At 37.6% G+C, this 24,972-nt stretch overlaps 1 protein-coding gene across 1 annotated transcript in view; it reads left to right on the top strand.

Moving 5' to 3' along the window:
- KIF16B (kinesin family member 16B) overlaps positions 1-24,972 on the top strand; it is a 146,972-nt gene that overhangs the window by 25,602 nt on the left and 96,398 nt on the right. Inside the window, exons 5-12 of the mRNA XM_050893407.1 lie at positions 2,480-2,577; positions 3,076-3,185; positions 3,813-3,955; positions 5,345-5,513; positions 5,695-5,826; positions 8,733-8,908; positions 10,833-10,898; positions 15,361-15,420. Coding sequence (XP_050749364.1) covers positions 2,480-2,577; positions 3,076-3,185; positions 3,813-3,955; positions 5,345-5,513; positions 5,695-5,826; positions 8,733-8,908; positions 10,833-10,898; positions 15,361-15,420 — 954 coding nt within the window. The remainder of the gene's footprint in view (positions 1-2,479; positions 2,578-3,075; positions 3,186-3,812; positions 3,956-5,344; positions 5,514-5,694; positions 5,827-8,732; positions 8,909-10,832; positions 10,899-15,360; positions 15,421-24,972) is intronic.

Genomic DNA, 24,972 nt, shown 5'->3' with positions numbered 1-24,972 from the left:
AGTTGATCCTGCCCTGGAGCTGCAGTGGGTGAAAAGGGAGAAAATGTGTAAATATAGTTTCGAAGAAAGCGTGTACATTCTGTAAGATGTACATTTTACTGATGAAATATGCTGGGAACTGTGTGCTCTTCCTTTCTCATCACTACTTTGCTATGGTTGAAGTTACTTAATTAGAGCTAATATTTCCTATTTTATGATTCTCTTTGCAGTTGCTAAATTATGTCAGACACTAATGACTTGCCTAAAACTTTGTGATGGATCTTTCATGTTTTTTCCTTAAGCTTTAATTAAAACTGTTCAGGTGTTTCCAAGCATGAGACGAAAGAAAAGTCTTTTTCCTTTTCCCGTGTTTAAAAAAAAAAATAAAATGCGTGTGGGAATCTCCAACACTGAAGTCTGAAACTTTATCTGGAGGTAGAGATTGATACATATTGGGAAAGGTTGCTCCTCCCTTACCAAAGGCAACTGTCTCAAAAAAAGCCTGATTAAGCTGCAAGTTTCTCCCTTTATCTAGGGGTTATTTTTTTTTTTTAAACCAAGGCACAGTCAGGTGAAGGGCTAGGTATGATAGGAGGAGAGAATAGATTATTATTTCAAAGAATGGAGCCTGGTTTGAGAAGGACAGAGAGGCTCTGATTAAGAGGAGGAAGAAGATGGAAAAGGGCAAAATGGAGGGACAGAGTATGATTAAAAAAAAAAAAGACTGGATGATGAATTGGGAATTATATCTGGGCAAAGGAAAGAGGAAGAAGAGCTCAGAGATGGCACCTGGAAGAAGATTGTTGGGACAGAGAATGCAGGGGGAAGCTGAAGAATGAGGACAGAGGGGACCAGCATGGGAGCAGACTGGAGAGAGCTTGGGCAAAAAGGGCCAGATTGTATGTCGGGGTCCGAGCAGAAGAGAAATCTTTGCCCACAGAGCACTCGCCCTGTCAGAGTCTGGTGCAGGGGAGTCCACTGTCTTCGTGTTTTCCTGCTACAGGTATCTGTAGAATCCCACCAGGCAAACTCTTGGGTGCCTGGAGTGCCTGGGCTATGCTCACGTTGGATGTTTGGTCTGGTTTGTCCTAATTTGTCTCCTGTTTAATTACAAGGCCCCTAACTCTAAGCAAGAACATTTCTTGCCTCAGCGGTGCATAGAATTAGAATTAGTCCATCGCATAAGATCTCTTAGGTATTTTTGGACTGGAGGCAAATTGTAGCTGACAGACTATTTTGTAAGCTGCTTCTGAGTTTGCAGCTCCAAGCCCAAAGCTCATCTGTATGTATATGTCTTCTCCCTTTATTCCTGGAAGCCATGTTCACTCATTTCAGCTCTGAAGGAGTGTTAGCTGCTGTCTTCCTGAAGTGGTGGGGAAGAGGTGTGCTCGGGATGTAGTTGGTCATCTACCTCATCAGACTCGGTGGGAATGGGGCAGCTGGGAGCAAGCAGCCACTTGTCAGCTGAGACCAGAGCTGCATGGCACTCTCCTGCTCCTCTCTGCTGCTGGGGAAAACCCTGGCTTTGACTTACTGTCTCACTGCTGGGCTGGAAAGGGGTCTCCCTGGAGCAACGGGAAGAGGGGAGCTGCATGCTAAGTCTCTGGATATCTCCTCAGCAGTGTTAGCAGCTGCCTTGCAGTCTGACATGTGTTTGACATCAGTGGTGGAGCAGCAGCCTCACTGGAATGAGGCTCAGTTCTCAAGTGCCAGCTTAACCGAGAAGGTGACATCCTGCTGCTACTCGCTGCTGTGTTAGCTGAAGTGGCAAGGACTCTGTAATGGATAGTTGCAACCCTGCTAGTAAAACACGTAGTTTGTAGGATCTGTGAGAAGGAACATGTTTTTTCAGTTTGCTTTATTAAACCAACCGAGCACTCTATGCATAAAACCTCTTTATCTGCAGAGTTGAGCATTCAGAAGTTAAATATCAAATTTAATTTGGCTGCATTGTGGGATACAGTGAATGTAGTTTTAATTTTGTTATTGCATGCTAATTTATCCAGAAGACCTGCTGCAGCTTTCCAGACAGGAAGGACTAAGCTGGGGATTGGGGGTTTGAATGAGAATGGCTCATGGATGCATGTGTATGGCTCTTGTCCCATTCTCTGCAGATGTTGCCAAGTCCATAGTGAAATGAGATGGAAGAAGTTAGAAAAGATAGTATTGAGATAAGGCAGTTCTTATGTCGCTCTGAGGAGCCAGTTTCTGCCTTAAGCAGTTGGGATTATTCGAACTACATGAGGGGCAAAATATATCCCAATAGCAAAGAATTGGAGCTAGTATGTACGTTCCAACACACACACGAAGAATAAAGTGGCAAGGTGACTGCAGTTAAATAAAGGGCAAGAGAGTATTTGCTGAAAAGTTTTGAATTTTTTTTTTTTCTTCTCCTTTTTCTGGGTGTTGGAACTCTCAACTAGTGATCTTGGGTTTTATTTTTCAAAATATATTGTGCATGCATATATAGCCTTGGAAATAAGAATTGTTGTTATTGCAGGGTGATGCAGGTTTAATACCTCGAATTTGTGAAGGATTATTCAGCAAAATAAGTGAAAAAACAAAGCGGAATGAGGCATCTTTTCGAACAGAAGTCAGGTAGGTCTTGGAGTGTCATAGTTTGTTGGTTATCAAACTTGTTTCAGTTACAACCACCCAGTTTCACTTTATCTCTGAGGAAAGTGTCTGTTTTTCAGATAACTTTCCATGCTTGGCCTCAGTCCTATAATTGATTTTTGTTGGCAGTCGTACTCAAAATGCGCAATACTTCCAACTTCAATCCAACAGCTGCGCATTTTGCTTTATTTAAATGATAGTGAAAATGCCTTTGCTACTGCACAGCATCTTCCTTATTTTCACCCTTTATTTCAGGCTGACATTAGGAGATCTTGATCTTGCTAATGTCTGCTTCCTTTCTACTTGCTTCTTGCTTTTTTTCCTTGTGATACAAGTACACTGTAGTCATTACTATCTTAAGCCAACTTTGGATCCATTTGCTTCTCCAGGCATCTTGCCTTCAAACACAGTGTTAACGTGGCTTTCCTTTTTTTAAAGACTCTTGAATCAGTCAGTAGTTTTCTAATCTTTTTCTTTCAGTTATCTGGAAATTTATAATGAACGAGTGAGAGATCTTCTCAGACGGAAGTCATCAAAAACTAATAATTTACGAATACGAGAACATCCAAAAGAAGGGCCGTATGTTGAGGGTAAAAACACTTTCAGTGTTTTGTACTGGATATTTTATAACCTTAATATATTCTAAAATGTCATGTCTGATTGCATAGGGCATTTTTATATTTTAAAATATAAATGATGATGGATACAGTGCTTTCCTTTGATATAAAAGCATTAAAGGAGAATAGCCTCTCATTTTATATCCTCACTCGCTTTCCCAGTTCTAAGATTATTATACATATACAGTTTTTATCTGTAAATTTATAACACATTTTTAAATAATGTTGAGAGATGCAATTGGTTTTAAGAATTTGTTGACTATAATTTATAAATCTTTAATGTTTAGATGCAAAGAACCTATTAGGATCTAATTGTCTTAATCTGTCCTCTACCAGGGAAGGTTCATGTCTCTTGAGGGATTATGCTTATGTTATTGCACTAAATACTTTAGTAAGATTGCATATTTTTTCTTAATTTACTGTAAATGTGTAAGTTCTCTATTGTTCACGAGGCCTCATTCCTTTCCTTAAGTGATAAACAAGTATGACAATAAACGCTAATTGCAGCAATACTTTGCAGTAGTGAGGGTAATCTGAATCTTTTTGTAAAGAAAATCAAGCGCACGTATGAGCATACTGTAACAGTCTGCTTTTCTTTAGATTTGTCTAAACATTTAGTACAAAATTATACTGATGTAGAGGAACTTATGGACGCAGGAAATATAAATAGAACGACGGCTGCAACTGGAATGAATGATGTCAGTAGCAGGTCGCATGCCATTTTCACGATCAACTTCACTCAGGTAAGAAGACAAAACCCCCTATCTTAATATGTCTTTACATTCAATAATTCATATGATAATTAAAAAATAAGGTGGTCAAATAAGCAAGTATGGGTAGATAATGACTATGTTGTTGTCTTGTGATAAGGAAAGTTAAAAGTGTGAAAATACTGTTTTGAGAATTATAAATATGTTTATCGGTGATTGTAATCTTTAAAACTTACAGTGTAATGTGATTACTTAAAATTATATTTAATAGATTTTTGAGGAGATAATTATTGGGAGTTCAGGCTGAGTAACAGTGACCAGTGCTGGCATGTTTCACGATGCTGCTGTGACAGGAGTGGGTGAGGAGCATGTTGGGTGAGACTTCAGCCAGTGTTGAACATGGGCTACCTTTTATGCTCTGAGGTTACTCAAGGTTTACAAAAAAACCTGTCTCCGTGGTCCAAATCGTAGAGTGTAGAAATGTTTTCTGAGTGCTTTCTTGCTGACTCTTCATCTGTTACTATTGGAAACCTATTTATATTCCTTGATTTACTGATGGAATAATGGAGAGATTTAACACGTTTTCTCAGAGCATAGTGATCTTTTTGTTTATGTGTAGTAAACTCCTTTTCTAATGACTCCTGCTCTTAATCGTTGTTTTTGGGGGGCTTTTTAGACAGTCCACAGATAACCTGCTAGATGAAGAGAAGTTAGCGTAGAGGTGGTTCGCTCTCCTGACAAAACTTTGCATGTCTCCCCGCAAAAACACACACACACACACAATCCCGTGCACCAGCTGTTCACTAATGATGAATTGCTCATTGCAAAGCTTTCAGAAGAGGATGAGAGGCAGGCAGCAAAAGGTTTTGTTCTACTGTTGTACTGTAAAAGTAGAAGGAAGTTTGAAACAGGGCAATCTGAGTTGATTTATATGAATTAAGATAAAAATTGGGAGGAAGCCTCAGTTAAAGTCATAGAGTAAAATTGCAATTGCTACTTACTTGAACTTTGAGGCAGGGGGAGAAATTGAGCCTGTGTCTGTGTATGCTATAACTTGTGGAAAGCTAAATATAATATAAATATTGAAAGCTTAATAAAATGAATGCAGCACATGTTCACTGTGCATCATGTAAATACCAGTTCACAATTGTCCGTGCATGTGCGTAAGTGGCTAGAAAGTTGCAAATATTACAGTTTAGAGAAGTAACTACTTGCGTGGGAGTTATGCAGCAATTCATGATCAAATGCCTTTCTGTGGCACTTTTAATACACCTGTCTTCTGAAGCTCTGCTATTGTGAACAAGTTAAATTCTGTCATGATGTGAAAAAGGCCACGAAGTTGGATTCAGTAAAATTTCAGAATTTCGTAGCTTAACATACTTTGCTTTGTTTGGTGGTGTTTTTTTTTTTTTTTTCCTGTAGGCTAAATTTGATTCTGAAATGCCTTGTGAAACTGTTAGCAAGATTCATTTGGTAGATCTTGCTGGAAGTGAGAGAGCAGATGCCACCGGTGCCACAGGGGTTAGATTAAAGGAAGGAGGAAATATTAACAAATCTCTAGTTACTCTGGGAAATGTAATTTCTGCCTTAGGTAAGTCTCTGGTTTTTGTGCTTGTTTGTTTTGGGGGTTTTTTTTAGTCATTAAATACCTTTCTGTTTACTTACACTTCTGTTTGTTTTTACTTACACAAATAGCGGCCTAATGTATACCGTTTTTGAAAATGAATGAAAATACATAATTGCCTTTTTTTTTTCCTACCTCCACATCGCAGCTGATTTATCTCAGGATGCAACAAATCCACTTTCAAAGAAGAAACAAGTATTTGTGCCTTACAGGGACTCTGTGTTGACTTGGCTGTTAAAAGATAGCCTAGGAGGAAACTCTAAAACTATAATGATTGCCAGTAAGTGTTTTTAAATTACTTTTTTGCATCCTGAACAGTTCATGCTTAATAGGTGTGGCTATAAATATTTAGATTCCAGATGCTTTGTTAAGGCAGAACATTGTTTACACATATTAATGATTTCTTTGTTTCTGAGTTTTCTGGTAACACTCTGCCTTTACCTACATCCTGCCCAACATCTCTTCCAGCAATAGAACTATATAGGGTCTCATTCTGTATATGGGGACAGTCTAGTTGTTCAGTAATGTCATGAACAATAGCAGGTATGCCTCCCAAATTTGGGAGCTTCATTTTCATCTGCAGATTATCTGTTTGGGTGCATATATCACTGGCTGAGTATTTGGTCACAAAAGTAACAAGGCATCCAGATTGTGTATGTACAGTCATTAGACATTTGTTTGCATAAGGAAGGATCATCCAAATGTATGTGCCTAATTGTTTGCATTTGCTCTGACATCTACCTCACTGCTGTGTTTCTTTGACATGTGCACAGTGTAATGATTAGCTAATCTGACCCGTTAAACTTTAAGTAATAGTTCCTGTTTAATCTTGAGGTTCATTTGCATTCCAGACAGCTCTGTTACTCATGGTAAATGCTCAAACCTGGACCTAGGTAGTCTTGTACTTCTCTCCCCTTACACCTCTCCTCCCCAGGTTGCAGACTTTAATCCCCAGAAAAAAAAAAAAAAAAATCCAGCTTTGTGCATCTAGTCAATACTGATGTGTGAATCAGTTTGCTTTTCCAAAACTGTGGTGTTTTTTGTTGCATTAGTAGCAGAAACAACCTGGTCTCTTTTGACATTCAGTGGGTAAGACTGTCATTTTTATTTAACCTACTTTTTGAATGCACACAGCGTTTTAACTTTTTGTCTAAATTTAATTATTTATGATCAGTCATCTTGCAAACTTTTCTTACAGTTTCCTTTTTACCCGTAGGAAGCTCTGTAAGGATCACTTGTTTTAAAAACCTACTTATGGCATATGTATTGTGGGTTTTTCAACAAATTGGAATGGGAATTCCATTCCCAAAAAAAACAAGTGAAGCCGGGAGGATGTTTAAGGGAAGGGGAGGATTTTGGATGTCGGAGGTGTAAGGAGTGAAGAGAAGAGCAGCTCTGAAATTTCTCTCACTCTTTCCTGCTCAAATGAAATGCAGTCTAACTGATGCAGTCCTCTCTTGGGAATGGTGGGAGAGCAGAATCGAGGGAGTAAAATGCATTGGGTCAAATTCTGGTTCTTCAATCGCTTTGTTACCGTCAAATTCTCTGGATAGCAGTTCCTTTGTTGGGGATGTTTTTGGAATCCATGCCACTTTTTTTCCTCAGGCTGATCATAGTAGTACCGAGAGATGATCTTGGACCAGACTCTGCTTTGTTTTTCTGACTTTTTAAGTAACACACTGCTGGCATCTTTCTTCTTGATGCTTTCTTTCAGTTGCATGGTTGAGTAACATGGGGGGTTTTTTTTGTTTTGTTTGTTTGGGTTTGGTTTTTGTTTGTTTTTTTTTTTTTGACAGAGTGATTGGAAAGAGAAGTTTTAGAAACACAGTGAGCTTTCAGTGCCTATACTAATGATTACAGTGCCCAGCTGCTTTTTCAGCTACTTCCTCATCTATTAACGATGCTTCTGCTAGGCAGAGCCCTGATGGTTGATCTTTGCTCCAACAGTAACTCTACTGGTAATGTGGCTGAATTGCCTAACAGAGCCTGACAAGCTGTCCGGATACATTTGGCCTGCCTTTTCTGTAACTAAACACAAAAAAAGCAGGAAGATCACCTCAAATTGTAGGAAAGGCTCTTATAAAAATACATCCAATTCTGATTTGTCATGTTTCTGTAATGTATTGTAACATCCTTCCAGAAGAGAATAAGTGAGTAGTGGAGCAGAGACAGTAGATAAAATAGAGAAGTGATAGTGTGAGCTAGAGGAAGCTAGTTGTTAGTCTGTTGCCAAGTGCATCTCGCCTAATTCAGGGAGTCTCTACCACAAAAAGAATATATATTACTGTTGAGAGAATGAGGAAGGGCAGAATATTTTGGTTACGTGATTATTTTTTCAGGTGTTTTCATTGTCTGATTCTCTGGGTCTCTTGTTCAGTTTGATTATTGAGATTTCTGGTCCCTCATCATTTCTGCATGGTGTTCTCTTCTGTTTTTGCTCATCTATTTGGATGTGGTAATTATCTTTCTAATTGGGAATATCTTGTATATTGTTAGGAAAATTAAGTAAAGGATAGCATTAGCATTTTCATTTAAACTGCATTGTTTTTCCTGGTTAAGTTGCCTGTAAAAATAATACTGGTTTGTCTTGATGCATCAGATAGGTAGCAGTTCTGTGTGCTGCCAGGTGCCTGCAGCTCAGCAGAACAGCTAGGTTTGTAAATTATAGAAGCTCTTCTCTTGTTTTGGTTTTCATGTCTGCTTTTTGTTTGAATGCTGTTTAATTTCCCTTCAAAACTTGGACTGAATCGACTGTGTTTTTACCTGAAATGACTTTTCCATTCAATGATTACATTGATACTTACAAAATACTCACCGTTTTTCCCACTGTTCTTGTAAGAAATTTGCAAAAAAGCCTGTAAACTATTCATATAGGACATTTATGCTTACCAGAGAAATGTAAATGTTAAGTAGATTGAGAGCAAGATTTCTTTACAACGCTTGATTGTTGGACCTGATTATTCTAATACACGATTCTAATACAATGTTTACTTAAGCAAGGTGACAGTGACATGAAAGCAGTGGAGCTAGGTGAAGAATTGGAACAAATTGTAGCCATACTAGTTAGTCATATATTTCTGTCTCTTCATCCACATTAAGTTTATCTGATTTTTTTAAAATATAAACTAACTTTACTAAATGAAACATATGGTGCTGGATAAACTGTTCCTGATTTCATCTCCTTAGCTATTTCACCTGCTGATGTCAATTATGGAGAAACTTTAAGTACACTTCGCTATGCAAATAGAGCCAAAAACATCATCAACAAGCCTACTATTAATGAGGATCCTAACGTCAAACTGATCCGTGAGCTGAGAGCTGAAATAGCCCGGTTAAAAGCCCTGCTTGCTCAAGGGAATCAGGTTAGCTTTACTTGAAATTTATGTGTAATTTTCCTTGAGTTATAACATCTATTTCTAGAATGTAATGAGATAATTATCTTTCATTATATTGATTTGAGTAAACAAGCTCTAGGAGGCTATGAATGAATATTATTTTCCTGATTGAATCAGGTTCCATATGGCCAGTAGATTACCCCTTTTAACATAAGGAGGGAAAAACTGTCATCCCAAAACTTTTAGCTTTCTCTTAATATAATGAGAGCTTGATTGCAGTGTGCTGTGGAACAGGTAGTCACCACAGCATAAGGAGACTGAGCAGTAACATATTTCCTGGGTCTAGCCTGATGGACTGAAGAAGTACTTTATCTAGTATCCTAAAAGAAGTAGAAGGTATAAAGTATTTAAGATGCATAAATATAAAAATGTAGGAGTATGGGCGGGTTTAAACAATACATTTTATTTGTGTTTGGCTCCACAGTACATCAGAAAGCATGTAACATGCTAAATACGTGAAAGTATTTTCAGTGGTGATGTAAGAAAACGTGTCATGCTATACTTCCCTTTTGCATGATTCTCTTTCTTGTTCTTCTGTCAGTATTAGCCACTATAAAGATTTGCTGCACAAGCTCAGTTAGGCTTAATTTCTTCTCTGTTTCCAGGATGGTGAAATCAAGCTAACAATAAAGAATATGCAATTGGCTCAGGCCAGTCGTCTCTTCTAAATAATGCCACTTGGGACTGCTAGCTTTCATAGTTGAGCAAATACGATTTGGAAGTATCTGAAATGATACTTCAGATTTATATCTAGAACAATCTAATTTTATTTCAGATCGGCTGCGTAATGTGAAATGTCAGTTCAGCATAGACTTTTTTTTAATACAAGGCTAGTACTTCAGCTAGATTTCGTGCTATAAAACGTTTGCTGAAAAAGGGGATGGGACCACAGTTGGAAGCAGTAATAGGTATTGTAGATGATTGAAGCGGAGAGCTCTGCTTTGTTACAAACAATTGGAAAACTCTTTATGGGGTTCATTTATTATACTTGTGTTTCTCCTGTATTCTTTAGGAGGTGAAAATTAATTTATTTTCAAAATATGGTTTGCGTGAGAGTTAGCAAAGTAAATGTAACTTGGACCCCTTTGAAGATCTAATGCTTTGACCTAATTCCAAGCTGTAAAACAGTGGATATCACAAAATAAATCTGGTTCAGTTGTAGGATGTGATAGATGTCTGTGTGGGAGACAATAGAGAACTTGCTTAAGTTAATTGAATTTGTCATGGTTGGTAAAACAGCAGGTGGTGTTATGTATGCACAGTAGAATATAAATCTCTCTATAATTTCTTTTGTGGTTTTCCTTTATATTCCCAGAATACTGTATTGCAAATGCTTCTGTAGATCACTGAAGATGCTGGTTACCAAAATATACTGCTAGATCCAGTGTAGAAGGGTCACATAACAATGAGTATTGCTTGCGTGTGTGCTTATTGTATAGTAGTTTTCCTTTTCTAAGGCCAGTTACCTCAATATATATTTATTAAAGATAAGCAACATACATATGTATTATAGCAAAATGGTTAACGATTGATGCATAATAAATTTGCATGTTTAACAGAAATATGAAGATAGATGTATCAGGAATTAGCCGTTATAAACTTGTGTCCGGTTTCAGTGTCTGCACGTGTGTGACCATTTCAGTCACATAGTGAATGAAAATAGTACTCTCAAACTGATGATATGTATTTGAAATATCTGCTTTGACAAGATTTTGATTACTCTGTTTACAATATTTCAAGGTAAAATGATGTATATTGCAGTTTAAAATACTTCATCCTAAATAATCAAAAAAGTTGAACACTCGCGTTTCTTTCATTTGATTCTGCCAGAAATTGTTACTTTTTTCTTCCTTTTTTTTAACTCGATGATGTTTACTTTTTACAATTTTAGATTGCACTCTTGGATTCTCCAACAGCTTTAAGTATGGAAGAAAAGCTTCAGCAGAATGAAGCAAGGGTGAGTTATAATTTCATAAAACAGTTTTTAAACAAAAAAAAAGGAAAGGGGGGGGGTCTGGATGCAAGAGTGTTGGTAATATTCAGGATTTTTTTTTTTTGATATACAACTAAACTTTCTCCCACCAAACAGCATTGTCTTGGTGCTTTTTTTTAAAAAACCCCCCTATGTGTGAACTTGTAATTTTGTTATCCTACTAATGTAAGAGAACATTATAACTAAGAACAAAGTATATCTTTGATATTTATATAACTGTTCTATTTAATGAAAGTATTTGTTCCCAGGCCAGCTTGCCTTAATAAAAAAGTATGTTTGTAAATAGAATAGAGAGGGAAAAGCCACTAAATCAGAGTAATCAGTAACCAGTAATCACAGTTACAAAGCATTCAGTGTATAGAAAATACAGTAAAAGATTTATGGGGAAAATGGTCAACTCTTCTGTGTTTTCAAGCAATCAATAACTTGTGTTGTGGGGTAGGTTTTCAGAAAATTTCAGTCTTTAAATCTGGTATGTACAAATATGTTCAGTGCCTAATTTGAGGAGGGTCTAAGATCTAGGTGTACTTCATAGTGTGCCTCACACCAAGTTGTTTTAATAATCCAGCGCAGCGTAAAGGCTGGGAAAAATGCCCAGACACTTTAGATATACTCATAGGGTCCAAAAGAACGTAGATATAATGGCACTCTCATTTCTCTAATTTGCAATCTTTCATTCTTTATATACTTGTCTGTTTTTAAAGCTACTGCAAACTGTTTTAAACAAATAGTATTACTCGGACTTTGGAAGAGGAGAGAGGAAAGTATTTGGAATCATTCAGCTACATGGCAGCAAATATTTAGTTCTGAATATTGTCAACAAGATGCCAATCAAATGTAGATATGATGCCTTTAAAAAATAGGGGCTTCTTAGCTGGTTTAAATTGTAAAGTTTACACTGGTGCTGCTTAGACCTTTACAATTAGAGAATGAATGCATTGCTTTGAGAATCCTGTTTTGACCTAAGTAATTGGTACAGTATATGTCTGCGCTTTTCAGGATTCCCATTGGTAGTACCAATTTTAAAGGCATGATGAAATACTTTTCAGTGAAATGATACCTCAAAAATAAACTTCATGACAAAAATGGACAAAATATGTGTATTAGTATGAACCATAGCTGCAAAGTAGACTCCAGGCTTCTCCATAAGCCAAGTTTCTGCTAGGAATGTATTTTACAACTCTGTAGTATATGCAGGAATCCTTACTGTGTTGTAGTCAATAATTAAAGTAGGACCTGCGTAACTGTAGTTTGAGCCCTCAGTTGCAGACTTTTTTTTTTTCATATTCATACTAGGTTTTAAGAAGTTTTTAGCTCAATCAGAGGTGAATGATAATATTGTTAGTACGTGTAGTATGCTTTTATTTTTGTGCACAAACAAAAAGCTTTTTATCAAAAAGTAGCTGAGTAATATAAACTGCTGACTGTTTGCTAATTAGAGTGTGTTATTCATTCTCTGACAGTAATCACTGCTTGTCCTGCTCAGAAGTGTTGGCCCCCTGTGTGGGGAGTGTATCGAGCATATTTTATTATCTTTTGTCAGCCTCATTAGAAGGTTATGTGATTACTATTCATGATAATTACAACAGACATAATTACTGAAAATTCTTAGTAGATATTGCAGTGGTTATAGCTTTTTTATAATTGAATGAGTGCAATAATTAATTTGTTTATACAGATCTAAAGACTTTATCACCATATTTAAATTATCTGACAAATATATGGTGGCTTTCTTTAATGAGTTGATTTGCCTTATATGAGAAAAATTTTTAAATTGTTTCTGAGGAATAAAAATTGTTTTGGTATGGTGAATAGAGTTACGATAGACCTTCTTCATGTTTTCCTTTAATCTTTTCAATTTTTTTTTTTTTGTTTTAACATTCCAATTACCACTAGGAATGATAATGATGCAACGAAAAATGTGCTTACTTTTCTTTGTTGAAATCTTGACATACAGGTAAAGATGAGAGAAGTTTCTTTAGTTCTCATTGATTAATTTGCAGCTGATCTGCAAAGACAACTAGGAAAGTAGGCTGCAGGTGGCGAGTGTAGAGATGCTTGGAGGAACTGCATTGAAGACTTTTTTTTTTTTTGACAGTGCTTTTATATGTAAAGTAATAAAGGGACATAGCTGTTTCCCCCCCCCCCAGCTTTTCTGCAGATGAAGTGAATTCAAATAATAAAAGTTTGTGTATGTTTTTAAAAGTCTACGTATTTAATTCCTGCACAGAAATCTGGTGTTGTAAAAAATGAAAGTGTGTGTGTGTCTGTGTGTAGATATATATTTTTATTTAATGTAATTATAATTCCAAGTCAGCCAGAGCTTTGAGGTGGATCTGCCTGAAGCACCCTCTATGCACTGGTTTCTAAAAAGTCTGAAAGGCTCTGAAATGAAAAGAACCTTTACCGATATGGAAGCTATGAAAGTTAACTTATGAGACGGACAACTGGATGAGTAGGAAAGGCAGGACAAAACCTAAGCGTTCTGTCAGTCTGGCCTCGGTGCTGGGGAAGGTTATGGAGCAGATCATCTTGAGTGCCGTCACGCGGCACATCCAGGACAACCAGGTGATCAGGCTCAGTCAGCACGGATTCATGAAAGGCAGGTCCTGCTTGACTAACTTGATCTCCTTCTATGACAAAGTAACCCACTTAGTGGATGAGGGAAAGGCTGTGGATGTTGTTTACCTGGACTTTAGTAAAGCCTTTGACACTGTTTCCCACAGCATTCTCCTGGAGAAACTGGCTGCTCATGGCTTGGAAGGGCATACTCTTAGCTGGGTAAAAAACTGGCTGGATGGCTGGGCCCAAAGAGTTGTGGTGAATGGAGTTAAATCCAGTTGGTGGCCGGCCACAAGTGGTGTTCCCCAGGGCTCGGTATTGGGGCCAGTTCTGTTTCATATCTTTATCAATGATCTGGACGAAGGGATCGAGTGCACCCTCAGTAAGTTTGCAGATGACACCAAGTTGGGCGGGAGTGTTGATCTGCTTGAGGGTAGGAAGGCTCTACAGAGGGATCTGGACAGGCTGGGTCGATGGGCTGAGGCCAATTGTATGAGGTTCAACAAGGCAAAGTGTTGGGTTCTGCACTTGGGTCACAACAACCCCATGCAACGCTACAGGCTTGGGGAAGAGTGGCTGGAAAGCTGCCCAGCGGAAAGGGACCTGGGGGTGTTGGTCGACAGCCAGCTGAATGTGAGCCAGCAGCGTGCCCAGGTAGCCAAGGCGGCCAATAGCATCCTGGCTTGTATCAGAAATAGTGTGGCCAGCAGGACTAGGGAAGTGATCGTCCCCCTGTACTTGGCACTGGTGAGGCCGCATCTCGAATTCTGTGTTCAGTTTTGGGCCCCTCACTACGAGAAAGACATTGAGGTGCTAGAGCGTGTCCAAAGAGGAGCAATGAAGCTGGGGAAGGGTCTAGAGAACAGGTCTTAGGAGGAGTGGCTGAGGGAACTGGGGTTGTTTAGTCTGGAGAAAGGGAAGCTCAGGGGAGACCTTATCGCTCTCTACAACTACCTTGAAAGGAGGTTGTAGCAAGGTGGGTGTCTGTCTCTTTCCCCAGGTAACAAGTGATAGGAAGGGAGGAAATGGCCTCAAGTTGTGCCAGGGGAGGTTTAGATTGGATATTGGGAAAAATTTCTTCACCGAAAGGGTTGTCAAGCCCTGGAACAGGCTGCCCAGGGAAGTGGGTTGTGTCACCATCCCTGGAGGTATTTAAAAGACGTGTAGATGTGGTGCTTAGGGACATGGTCTAGTGATGGACTTGGCAGTGTTAGGTTAACAGTTAGACTTGATGATCTTAAAGGTCTTTTCCAACCTATATGATTCTATGATTCTATACCCAACGCACTCCCTGTCTGTAATGCCTTTGCAAGCAGCTTCTCACTTCTGTGCTGATTTCAACCAAGCGTGTGATTTCGAAGTTGCAGCAAACTTTGCTCTGATTCTCTCCTAAAGGGTGCTCTCTGCATGCCATCCTCTGGAGGGTATTTTAGCCTGAACGTGCCTACCTGTGCCATAGGAAAGGAGCTGTTGTCTTATTACAGCTAAGGGATCAATCTGTGGCAGTAGACTTTGTAGGACTGATGAAGCACTTCATGGAATTATTCCATTTCTTTCAAAATGCCTGCCATTATTTGAAGTGGCTATCCCTGTCCTTTGTTTCGTTTTATACTGTAAATAAGAATTCTGTGATTTTTTTTTTTTTTTTTTTTTTTTTTTTTTTTTTTTTTTTTTTTTACCCCCTTTTGGAGAGAGAGCTATTGTAGTTATGGCCACTTATTGCAGGAGCAACAGTGCTCTTCTAAGTGTTTAAGTATTAAACTTCACAAAGAATTGCGCAAATATTTAGTACTTCTCTGAGAATGCATTATCAAGGACTTTAGAAGAGATGTGATTTTTTTTCAATATTTGTTTTCTTTCATAGGTACAAGAACTGACCAAAGAGTGGACAAACAAGTGGAATGAAACTCAAGATATTCTGAAAGTAAGGCAAATAAATATTCAACTTGGCATTTGAACTAGCATTAGCCTTTTTCCTTTAAAAAAAAAAAAAAGTTCCTGTTCTAAGTTACCTTCTTTGGCTTTTTTTAATAACACAAAATTTTCTCAGTCTTGTTTTAGCTTATTCCAAATAATTAGTTTTTGAGGGCTTTTAAGAGTAAATATTCAGGCACAGTGGTATTTTTGAATAAGATTTAAAATAATATTAATAAAAGCACAACTCTTTCTTTTCTTCACCATAGTGACCTCACAGTGCAGGACAGCTTATCTCTAACAAACCTTTAAATTACTGCATGTTTCTTTTTGAGTTGCAAGTGAAGAAAACCTGGGGCAGGGGCAAGTGGATCCCTCATCCCGTTGGTATTTGTGTTGTATCAACAAGACCTGTGAATAATCACCTTTTATGTTACATTGGGTATCTCAGTGAATGCGGCGCATAGTGGAAACAGATTTTTTGCGTGGGCCTTCAGATTCAAATTTCAGTCAGAAATGGTTTGTAAACTTGAAAAACAACTTTCGATGGGATTTCTGCAGTTGAATCTCCTCCAGTAGGTCTTCATCAAACCAAACAGATGCATCTGGCCTAAGCATACTCTGGAGTACCAAGCACAGGGATTTTTGCAACTGATTCACATAAGCTGGCCTGCGTTGCACTCTTTATATGACTCCAGACTACTTCTGGAGCAGTTAAATCCACACAGTGCTCTCTTGCGCTTTGTACATGTAGTACAGATCCAAGAGGGCAACTTGGTGATTTCCATACTGTGTTTTTTGTGTGACGTAGACTGACGCTTTTGTGTTCTCTGCATGTATCTTTGCTTTCCTGCTGTCCAGTTGTACTGGTAAGATTTTACATTAGCATTTGGCTTGTGATCAGGGTGATAGTCTGAAGCGATATTTTAATGGGCCACTTTGTTCCATACATGCATACAAGCACACATGTGCGCACATACACACACACAGGAGTAATTCCCACAATTTCTTTTCCAGAATGTAGACTTAACATTTTTTTGCCAAATGTTTTAACTATTCTGTTAAATAAAAATTTTGAAAACAAAGCTTAAGCTTTCATGACTTGCTGTATATGCTGAACATAAACTTGTTTGGAGTGCAATTTAAGCAAGCATTTAGAAGTAATTTTTTAATTCTCCTTATCACTGATCTGAAACTTGATTTTTGTAGTTGATTTTTTGCTGTGTATCACTTTTTGATTCCTTTAATTTAAGTTCATCACCGTGTCTTTTATCTGACTTCCAAATAAGTTGAGTGGCTCCATGCTTAAAAATGAAAATGAAGCACAAATAGCATAGAGAACAGAGCAGGGTTGGTAATTGCCTAGCAGATGACATGACAGAATGGACTGTTTAATATCTGTCTAGATACTGAACTGGGAATTATCATTTGTATATTCCTCAGAGATGGTTTGGGTCCAATCTTACATTATTTCTGTGTTATTTTGTTATTTTGAAGCATCTATGTGTACGTAGAACTTTATTAATCCTCTCTTTACTCGCGTCTGGATTGGGGAGTTCATTGTCAGATGGAGAATTTGTGAATTTTGGTCAATTGTGGAAGTGAACATGATGTAGCATATGGGAAGTTTTTAAAGCTTTATGTTGGAAATGCACTGATTCTTACACAGAAATTACAGAATTGTAGGAGGTGTTAACCGAACAATTCATATAAACAAGGGAAAGCTGCATTTGTTAAATAGCTGAGTATAAAGGACTTAAACACAGAAGCTGTAATGCTACTTTTCTGGTACTGAGCTTTTGTTATCATACAGCTTCTGTATTTTGCACTTTTATATGCTGATATTTGAGTACGTGAACATAGCTTATATTTCACTTTTGGGTTAAAAGCAGTTGATAAAACTTTCTTGGCCCCAGAAAACTGCAAATCTGCAAAAGATTTCTTGTTTGTATTGTTTTATTTTACACCATTTTACCAAAGCCATCCATATTTTTATTCACTTCTTGTTTAACGATTCCTGAAATCACTGCCAGCATACGAGTGGAAAAGAGCTTTTTGGAAGTTTGCCAGGCTGAGTTGCCTGAAAGCACATTTTAAACTATGGCGAGCAGCGGTGTTTGTTGTAATGGACTCCCTGTAAGTTCACTGGCTTTTTTGTTTCGTTATTGATGTACCCCCCTCTTGCACACAGAGACCGTACACGTTGTTCATTTGTAAAACTAGAATGTCTCGGCGCCCTTGGAGAAATGAGACTGTCTTCGTATGTCCACCTCGCTGCAGTCACAACTGCAACTTTTTCCATGCCATAATTCAGTAACTTCCAGGACATTCTTCATTAAGGTACTTAAACATAAATACAAATGTGAAGTTCTAAAACCTGCTTCCTCTTGCCTCCCCCTGGGCTTGCAGTCCTGAGATAGTTGCTGCTTTTCAGTTCCTGCCCTGCAGCAGGCTTGGAGAATTAAAAACCTTTTGCTTTTCAGTCCCTGACACCTTTTGCTCCAAATCTTTTAGGCAGTTGATTTTGAAAATTCATATAAACAGCTACCTATTACCTATTCATATATGCTTGCCAGATGCAAGTGCACTTGCTAGTATCTGAATGGGATTTCCTACTCTATTATATGTAGTTATGCTTTTTCATACTAAGTTCTAAATATCAGAGTTCACATGGTTTTGAATTGTTCTCACAGGCTGATGGGAAAATCTGTTAATGTTTAAATCCAAAATAATTGAAAGGATTTTGCATAAGCCTTGTGAAATACAGGATGCCAGATTCATAGGGCATGCTGGTGTCTTCTTCTAGATCAACAGATACTGCTGGAAAGTTACCTAGCTTTTACTGAATACAGTGCTTTCATCAGGCCTGACAAAGAAGTGATGCATACTGTTTTGCAGGGAAGATGTTCCTCAAACTCGTTCACCCATGCCAGTTATTTCGAACCTTTTTTTAAATTAGACCAGCAACGTCTAAATGCTACCTTGAAAATAATTCATAGGGAATGGAAAATACTATCCAGCTAGAAAATACTGAGGAAGAGAGAATATCGTGTGAAGGCAAGTTTTTGATAAAAAGTATTTGGCAGCTTAAAATTCAATTATTTCAGTTGGCACAGTGCCATGTGTGCAGCTGACATGTACATCCCACTGTTCTTCCTTATTTCTGCTTGTAGCTTTTGTCGCCTTTGACATTTGTCTCTGTGTAGTTCACCCGAAGTTATGGTTTTCCATCACAGTGTACATCTTTAGATTGAGTATGTTGAACTATCCTGTCTATAAATGTTGTCAGTTCTGGATTTGGTGCGGAGTCTGTATGGCTGAATGCCATTATCACCTGTGAACATCTTGTATAATCCTTCATATATACTGTTGTCAGAATGGACATATCTTGGACTGGTGATGGTAGTATTGATAGCGTGCTCTCTTTCTTTCATGCATTTGGAAGAAGCCCTTTTGTAGGGTGACTGTCTGGGTTCCTCTGGAGTCTGAATTACTGTCAACTCACACCTAAAGCCGAAATCCTCCTGTTTTCCTTATGCAAAGATTAGGACACTGCATACATCAGGGTTTTAACTTTGTGCTGACTCCATATGAAGTATTCTTTATTGCGTAGCATGGCAACTTCTTGGCGTTGTTAATCTGTCTGAAGTGACAAGCATTGTTTCCGGTGGTGGTGATTGTTTTCATCCTTGACCTCCTCACTATAATACAACATGATACTCTAACCTTACTAACCTAGTATTACAATCTGTCCTGTCCCCCTTTTTAATCAAAGGGAGGATATTTTAATGCTTAATAAACTTAATAAATATGCGGAATGGTGCTTCAGCATTGGGTAAAATACTGCATCGAAAACCAAAGCGATAGTGTTTGATTTGAAGTCCACAGGCTTTGGGTTATTTCCTCAAATGTCACCAGCTGTCAAAAGAATTGCACTTTACAAAACAGCACTGCTTTATATTGCTGCTCTGTCTTCAGGTGTCTTGCAACCTCAGCACTTAACTTTAGGATTTTGCTTTCGTCTCACTCTCATTGAATCTTTCTATGGAGTATTTTTTTTTTCCTTCTGTTAATGTTCCCCCATACACATCCCCAAAAAGAGGAGGAGGAGGGAAGAAAAACTGTTTGCTCTTTTCCTTAGTTTAGTCCTTTTTGTATTGTTCTGTTAAAGATCAATCCCGAGGTCTGTAATTTCTTTGGATGCTTTCTAAGATGTTAGAGTAACTTACCCAACTTTGGATTTTTCTCTTTCTTTGAGGCTTTAATTGGTACAAAACTTCTTTTGATGTGGCTGCTATATTTCACTGCATGTGTTGTCATTCTCCTAGAGATCTTTTTTTCTTTTACTGGCATCTTATTTTTGTCATCTTTTGTGCATGTTCCAATTTCTTTCTCTAACCTTTAGCAGCTTTTATATTAATCTTTATAGAATGTGTACTCCTTTATATAATTTACTGCTGGTTTTTTTTCCCAACTTTCTTTTATATTTTTTCTCGCCTTTACTGTTTGTGTAGAAATTGGTTTGACTTTTAGCTTTTGCCTTTTTGATGTATGTCATTTGTACCTAGCATTAAGGTATTTAGATGCTGTTCCCCCCCTTCTCCCCCCCCCAGTTTTAAGTAGATTTAGAGTTACCTTTTATTTTATTATCCTGTTGTTTGATTCTAATCATGTCACTAGCTTTGTGTGGCAGAGCTCAACTGATGTCAAAGGATGCAGAGAGATCTGTCTTCACAGAGTCTATTAAAGGACAGGGTCTTTTTTGTGTGTGTGTATGTCTAATTGTCACGATCAATAGTTTAACTAGTAGCTGCTTCAACTGGCTTTGTCCTGTTGGATTTAGTAACACAGCCTCACTTTCATCAATAATACTAATTCTGCTGCAGCATTTTACCCCGTGTTGTGTAAATATGTTATTGAACACTGTTTATTTGATCTTTTTCTTTTTTGTGCCCTTTGGTTGAGTACTGATTCACAGTACGTTTTTATGCCTTGGCAATGGTTGTTCCTACCTGGGGAAGAAAACTGTATGTGTATCTTCAAGCATTAACATCTATAATTTTTTTTTTTTTTTTTTAATATATCATGCCTCTTTTTGGGGGAGGTGAAATACTCTTGACTTGCCATGATGAATAAATACAGACTAATACCAAACAGTTACCTTGGTAGACATACTCATCTCAACAGGGGAATTTTCTTTCTTTAGGAATCTTGGCTATACACAGCAAAGACACAGGAGACCAAAACTCAAAGTAATTGTGTTGCTCTTTATGAGGTGCTGATTAGGGTGGCAGAAGCTAATAGATTTTGATTTTAATCATTTCCTTTCCATGCTGGCTTGTATACCGTAGTGAACTCTGTCAAGAGCAGTTTGTTGTCTTCTATATAAATGCTGCATTAGTCTACATTTATTTGCATTTCCAGATAACTTTTAAACTACAGTTGCTGAATGGTATTTGAACACCATTATCTCAGTTCTTATGCCTGTAAGGCTGGGCATACATAACCATTTTCCTGTTTTATGCCTGTTTGTTACTTACTATTAACCTTGACTGGCTTGTCTCCTTTTCCTCTTCTCTCTTGTTTTGTGTTCTACCTCAGTACCTTGTCCCTCGATGAGCATTTCATGTCTTTGTTTTAACACTCAGGTGTTTAACAACTCAGGTGAAAAGTGCTCTCAATTAACACCTGCTACTTTCACATAAAATTCTTGTGTCTACTAAATCCTCTTTTTGATGGCTGTAGGGTAGAGAAGTTGTGCAAGCTGTTGGGTTTGTGAAGAACAAAGTGTGGAACTTTTTAAAAGTACTTGTTGCATCACTAGTAGTGATGATAGTCCATTAACCATGGCATGCGCTTCTTGTCCAAAAACCACTGCTTGTGACACTTCCCCTTTAGTAACCAACAAAATCTTGTGGGTTTTGTGCGTATTCCATAGTAAGATTACTAGAGCGTTAGGAACCTAATGCATAATGTAGTTGTCCTAGATCGCTAATGAATAGCTGGGTTTTTTTGGGTTTTTTTGGTTTTTTTTTTTTTTTAATTTAGAAATATATAAATTATATAAAACTATCTGATGAACAAAAATACATCTTGATATTTGTGATTATTTGTATCAAGCTAATCATTTTAGCGTTGGGCAAATTAGATATTGGAAAATTGCGTATTATGAAGTTTTTACAAAAGACACCAACGTAGGCTTTAATCCTGCCCTTAAAAAGTACATGTGACTTTTTAAGGCTTCTGGACACATACCTTTGGAACACAGGTCCTAAAATGGTTGTATTTACAGGTCAAATGAAAAAAAGGGAGTTACAGGAGTGATGTGTATTTATATACAAAACGATGTATGCACGATACTGTATTTAAACTGTTCATTTTCAGCTTTGGCATATGTGTTTATTTGTATGTTTGGCAGGAATAACACTTGTTTCTAAGGTTTTTTTCACTTTTCAGTAAATGAATCATTTTTCTAAAATTGTTGCTAGTTAGACATGTTGGTGTTGCATTTTCATTAGAATGTCTGTTGTTGGCTGTGTTTGAAGCATAACTATACTTTTAATGGGAGACTTAAATTTGTACTTTCATTTGAACAAATTTTATTTGTTATTTTATAACTTCTTCTATTTGTGATCTGTATTAGACAACACTCATTGCACGCTTCCAGTTTTTTTCCTTTCTACAAGCTATGTCTTCTGCTTGCATTTTTAAGAAAGGTTTAAAAACCACTGCAAAATTAAAATAGGATTGCATATCTATGGAGCTGGCAGAAAGAATTTAAGTCAGATGTTGCTGCTGAATTTGTTTTCTTTTAGAAAAGTTGATAGAATAAATAGAATAACAACTCTGTTCCTAGGGATGTTTGCTTTCTCAACAATTGTTTGCCCTCCAACAATTATGTAATGTATGTACATTTATCAAACTGAATTTGTATGGAAAGGGAAAATGCACATTTGCATTAAGTAGTCTCTTATTAACATATTATGCTTAATAGGATTCCCTTCGGCTGGCTTGTGAATGTTGTGCAGAAGATGATACTAAGGAAGTTTTAAAAGCGCTGATGTTAATTATTCTTGTTTATCTCGGTCAGAAATCACACAATAAATGATAATAGCTTCTCTTTCTCTAGAAGCCTGTTTAAATGTGGTTTTGGTTTCTTGCGCTAGATGTCACTGCCGATACAAAAATCAGGTTCTTCTGCATGCTTAATTCAGATTTAATTCAGATATTTTAAGACAAAATGATTTGCAGTATCTTGACTTTCATTGCTGTTCGGATCTACTAAAATAAATTTGTGAGAATGCCAAAATGTTGGTTTAGGAGCAAGACCCGAAGAACCTGAGTAACTGTTTTGACAGAAATGCTTCTGAACAACAATTCGCAGGTGGGATGCACTGTAAAGTGATTATGTACATTCAAAATTATTGCAGTTATTTGTCAGTACATTTTTCAACTCTCTTTTTCAAATGACTGTATATCTAGAACATTTGACAAGTTACTTTAGCTAAAGCCTTTAAAAGGTATTTGTTTTCTTAACTTTGTTGTAGCTCTGATATTTTAGGGATATAAAAGAACAGTTTCTGGGAGAGGTAGTATCTTTTATTTGACCAGGTAATATAGTTGAGAAAGCAAACAGGCTTTTGGACTTACAGATCTTTCACCAGGCCACTTCTGCTATTTGCTTTCTCTTTTAACGGATCTTGCAGTTGAAAAGCCAGTGGCAATGATATGCAGCTTCTATTTATAACAGTTTCTTTTAACATTTTTCTCTTCATTAATCACTTGTGTAGGTTTATAATTGAATTTCAGTACATTAAAATTTAATAAGTTTATTGGGTTTTTTCCATCTTTTTGTGAGAAAGTTGTCTGACAACAAGGGAATGTTTACTGTTCTCAATCCTTGTACAGTATTTACCCACAACTCCTGCCTCCTGAGCAATGACAAGTAATATCTAGTTTAGCTCTTGTTTTTATTAGGGTTTGTTTTCTTATACCTGGCCTTGTGCATTATTTATTTATTTCCGAAGTGCAGCAGTTACTGGCAGTGGTTGTAGTCCATAAAATCGTCTATTCTGGTCAGAAGACTTAAAGTTGGGATAAATTGTCATTACTAAATGTCACATAGCTTCCCTCCTCCAAAGCCTCTACAGATGGACTTTTTGTTCTTTGGGGGTTGGTTCATGAAAACATAACATTATATTTCCCCCCCCCCCCCCCCTTTTTTTTTTCGTTGGTTATTAAGATAAAATGAATGTATTTTCATCCCGGCATCTTTATGCTATTGGCCAGCACACAGATTTCTGCTTTGGAATTTGAGTTTGGACAGAGATCATCCAAACATGATTTGTTTTACCTTAAATAGATATTGTTTTTTCATACTATATTACTGAACAGATGCCATTATTAAATGATGATCATTACTTTACCTGATTATCCCCCTTGCTTCAGTCTGGTAAGTATGCCTAGGTCAATGCAAACTGAGAAGAAAGAAAATACAGTGGAGAGAATTTTCTATAAAAGCAAAAAAACAGAAACTTTTTAAGGGGTTATATGGTTGTCCTGAGACACACATTGCTTTTTCTTCAGGAGAGCAGCTCTCATTGCTCTTCGCTCACTAATGATTTTTTTCATTGCTTTGTCCACTCTCAACATTGGCTTGCTGTTGTCAGAGGAAGAAAAAATACTAAATTGGGAACTGGTGCTACTGCTCTACTGTAGCTTTTTTTCTAATAGAAACACTATTGAAAGGGTCCCAGCCACCTGGGGAATGCTGAATGCAGCAGTCAAAAGTAGATTTCAAAAGAAATAGTTGTCTGATTTCCAGTCTGCCTGCCACCTGTGTTCATCTGATTAAGAAACCTTCTTTCTCTCTTGCAGCCTCTTTAGCTGCTTGCGATGCCTCTGCTGTGGACTGACCGCTTCTAGCTTTCAGTTTCTGCTAGAAAGTTGCGATCAAGAGATGCCTAATGCTACTGATTGGTTTTTATTTCAGTTTTAAACTGTTTTTCCCACTTGAAACCACCTGGACCATCAGAGAAGCACGGTCGAGGGCTGCTGTTTCTGAGGTCACCAACCACGGATTAAGGCAGGGTTGAATAGTTTGGTTGATCCAGGCTGTGCATTCCAAAGGAGGCCCTCCGGTTTCTAGGAATAACCATACTCCCAAGTATTTCGCTGCTGTCTTCCTTACAACTGGGGCCCTGCATTTGTAAGTTATCCAGGCCATGCTTAGCTTTAATCCATCCCTAGGGCTTGTAGGCGGTTTTCAAATGAGAGGGAGTCAGACAGAGTGAGTTGCTTTTGAAATCCTTTCTACAGCTCAGATGCCACTTGTTCAACAATTCCTCCTGGGCATTTGATCTGCTTTTCTATTAATTTTCTTGTGGCAGGAAGGGGAGCTAAATTGAAAGCAGTGGAAGCTCCTGATTTAGCCTGTAGAAAAAAGAAGAAGAAGAAATATCCCCTGAAAGCTGTTTCTTCTAAAGGATCAGCAGAGAAGTAGTGAGAAGGAGAAAAGACAGCATGTAAATTTCTCGTTGGACTTTGTTATGGGAGGGTAGAG

Source organism: Gymnogyps californianus, chromosome 3 (assembly GCF_018139145.2).
Source record: "Gymnogyps californianus isolate 813 chromosome 3, ASM1813914v2, whole genome shotgun sequence".
NCBI classification, from domain to species: Eukaryota; Metazoa; Chordata; class Aves; order Accipitriformes; family Cathartidae; genus Gymnogyps; species Gymnogyps californianus.
This window is presented reverse-complemented; position numbering and strand designations above follow the sequence as displayed.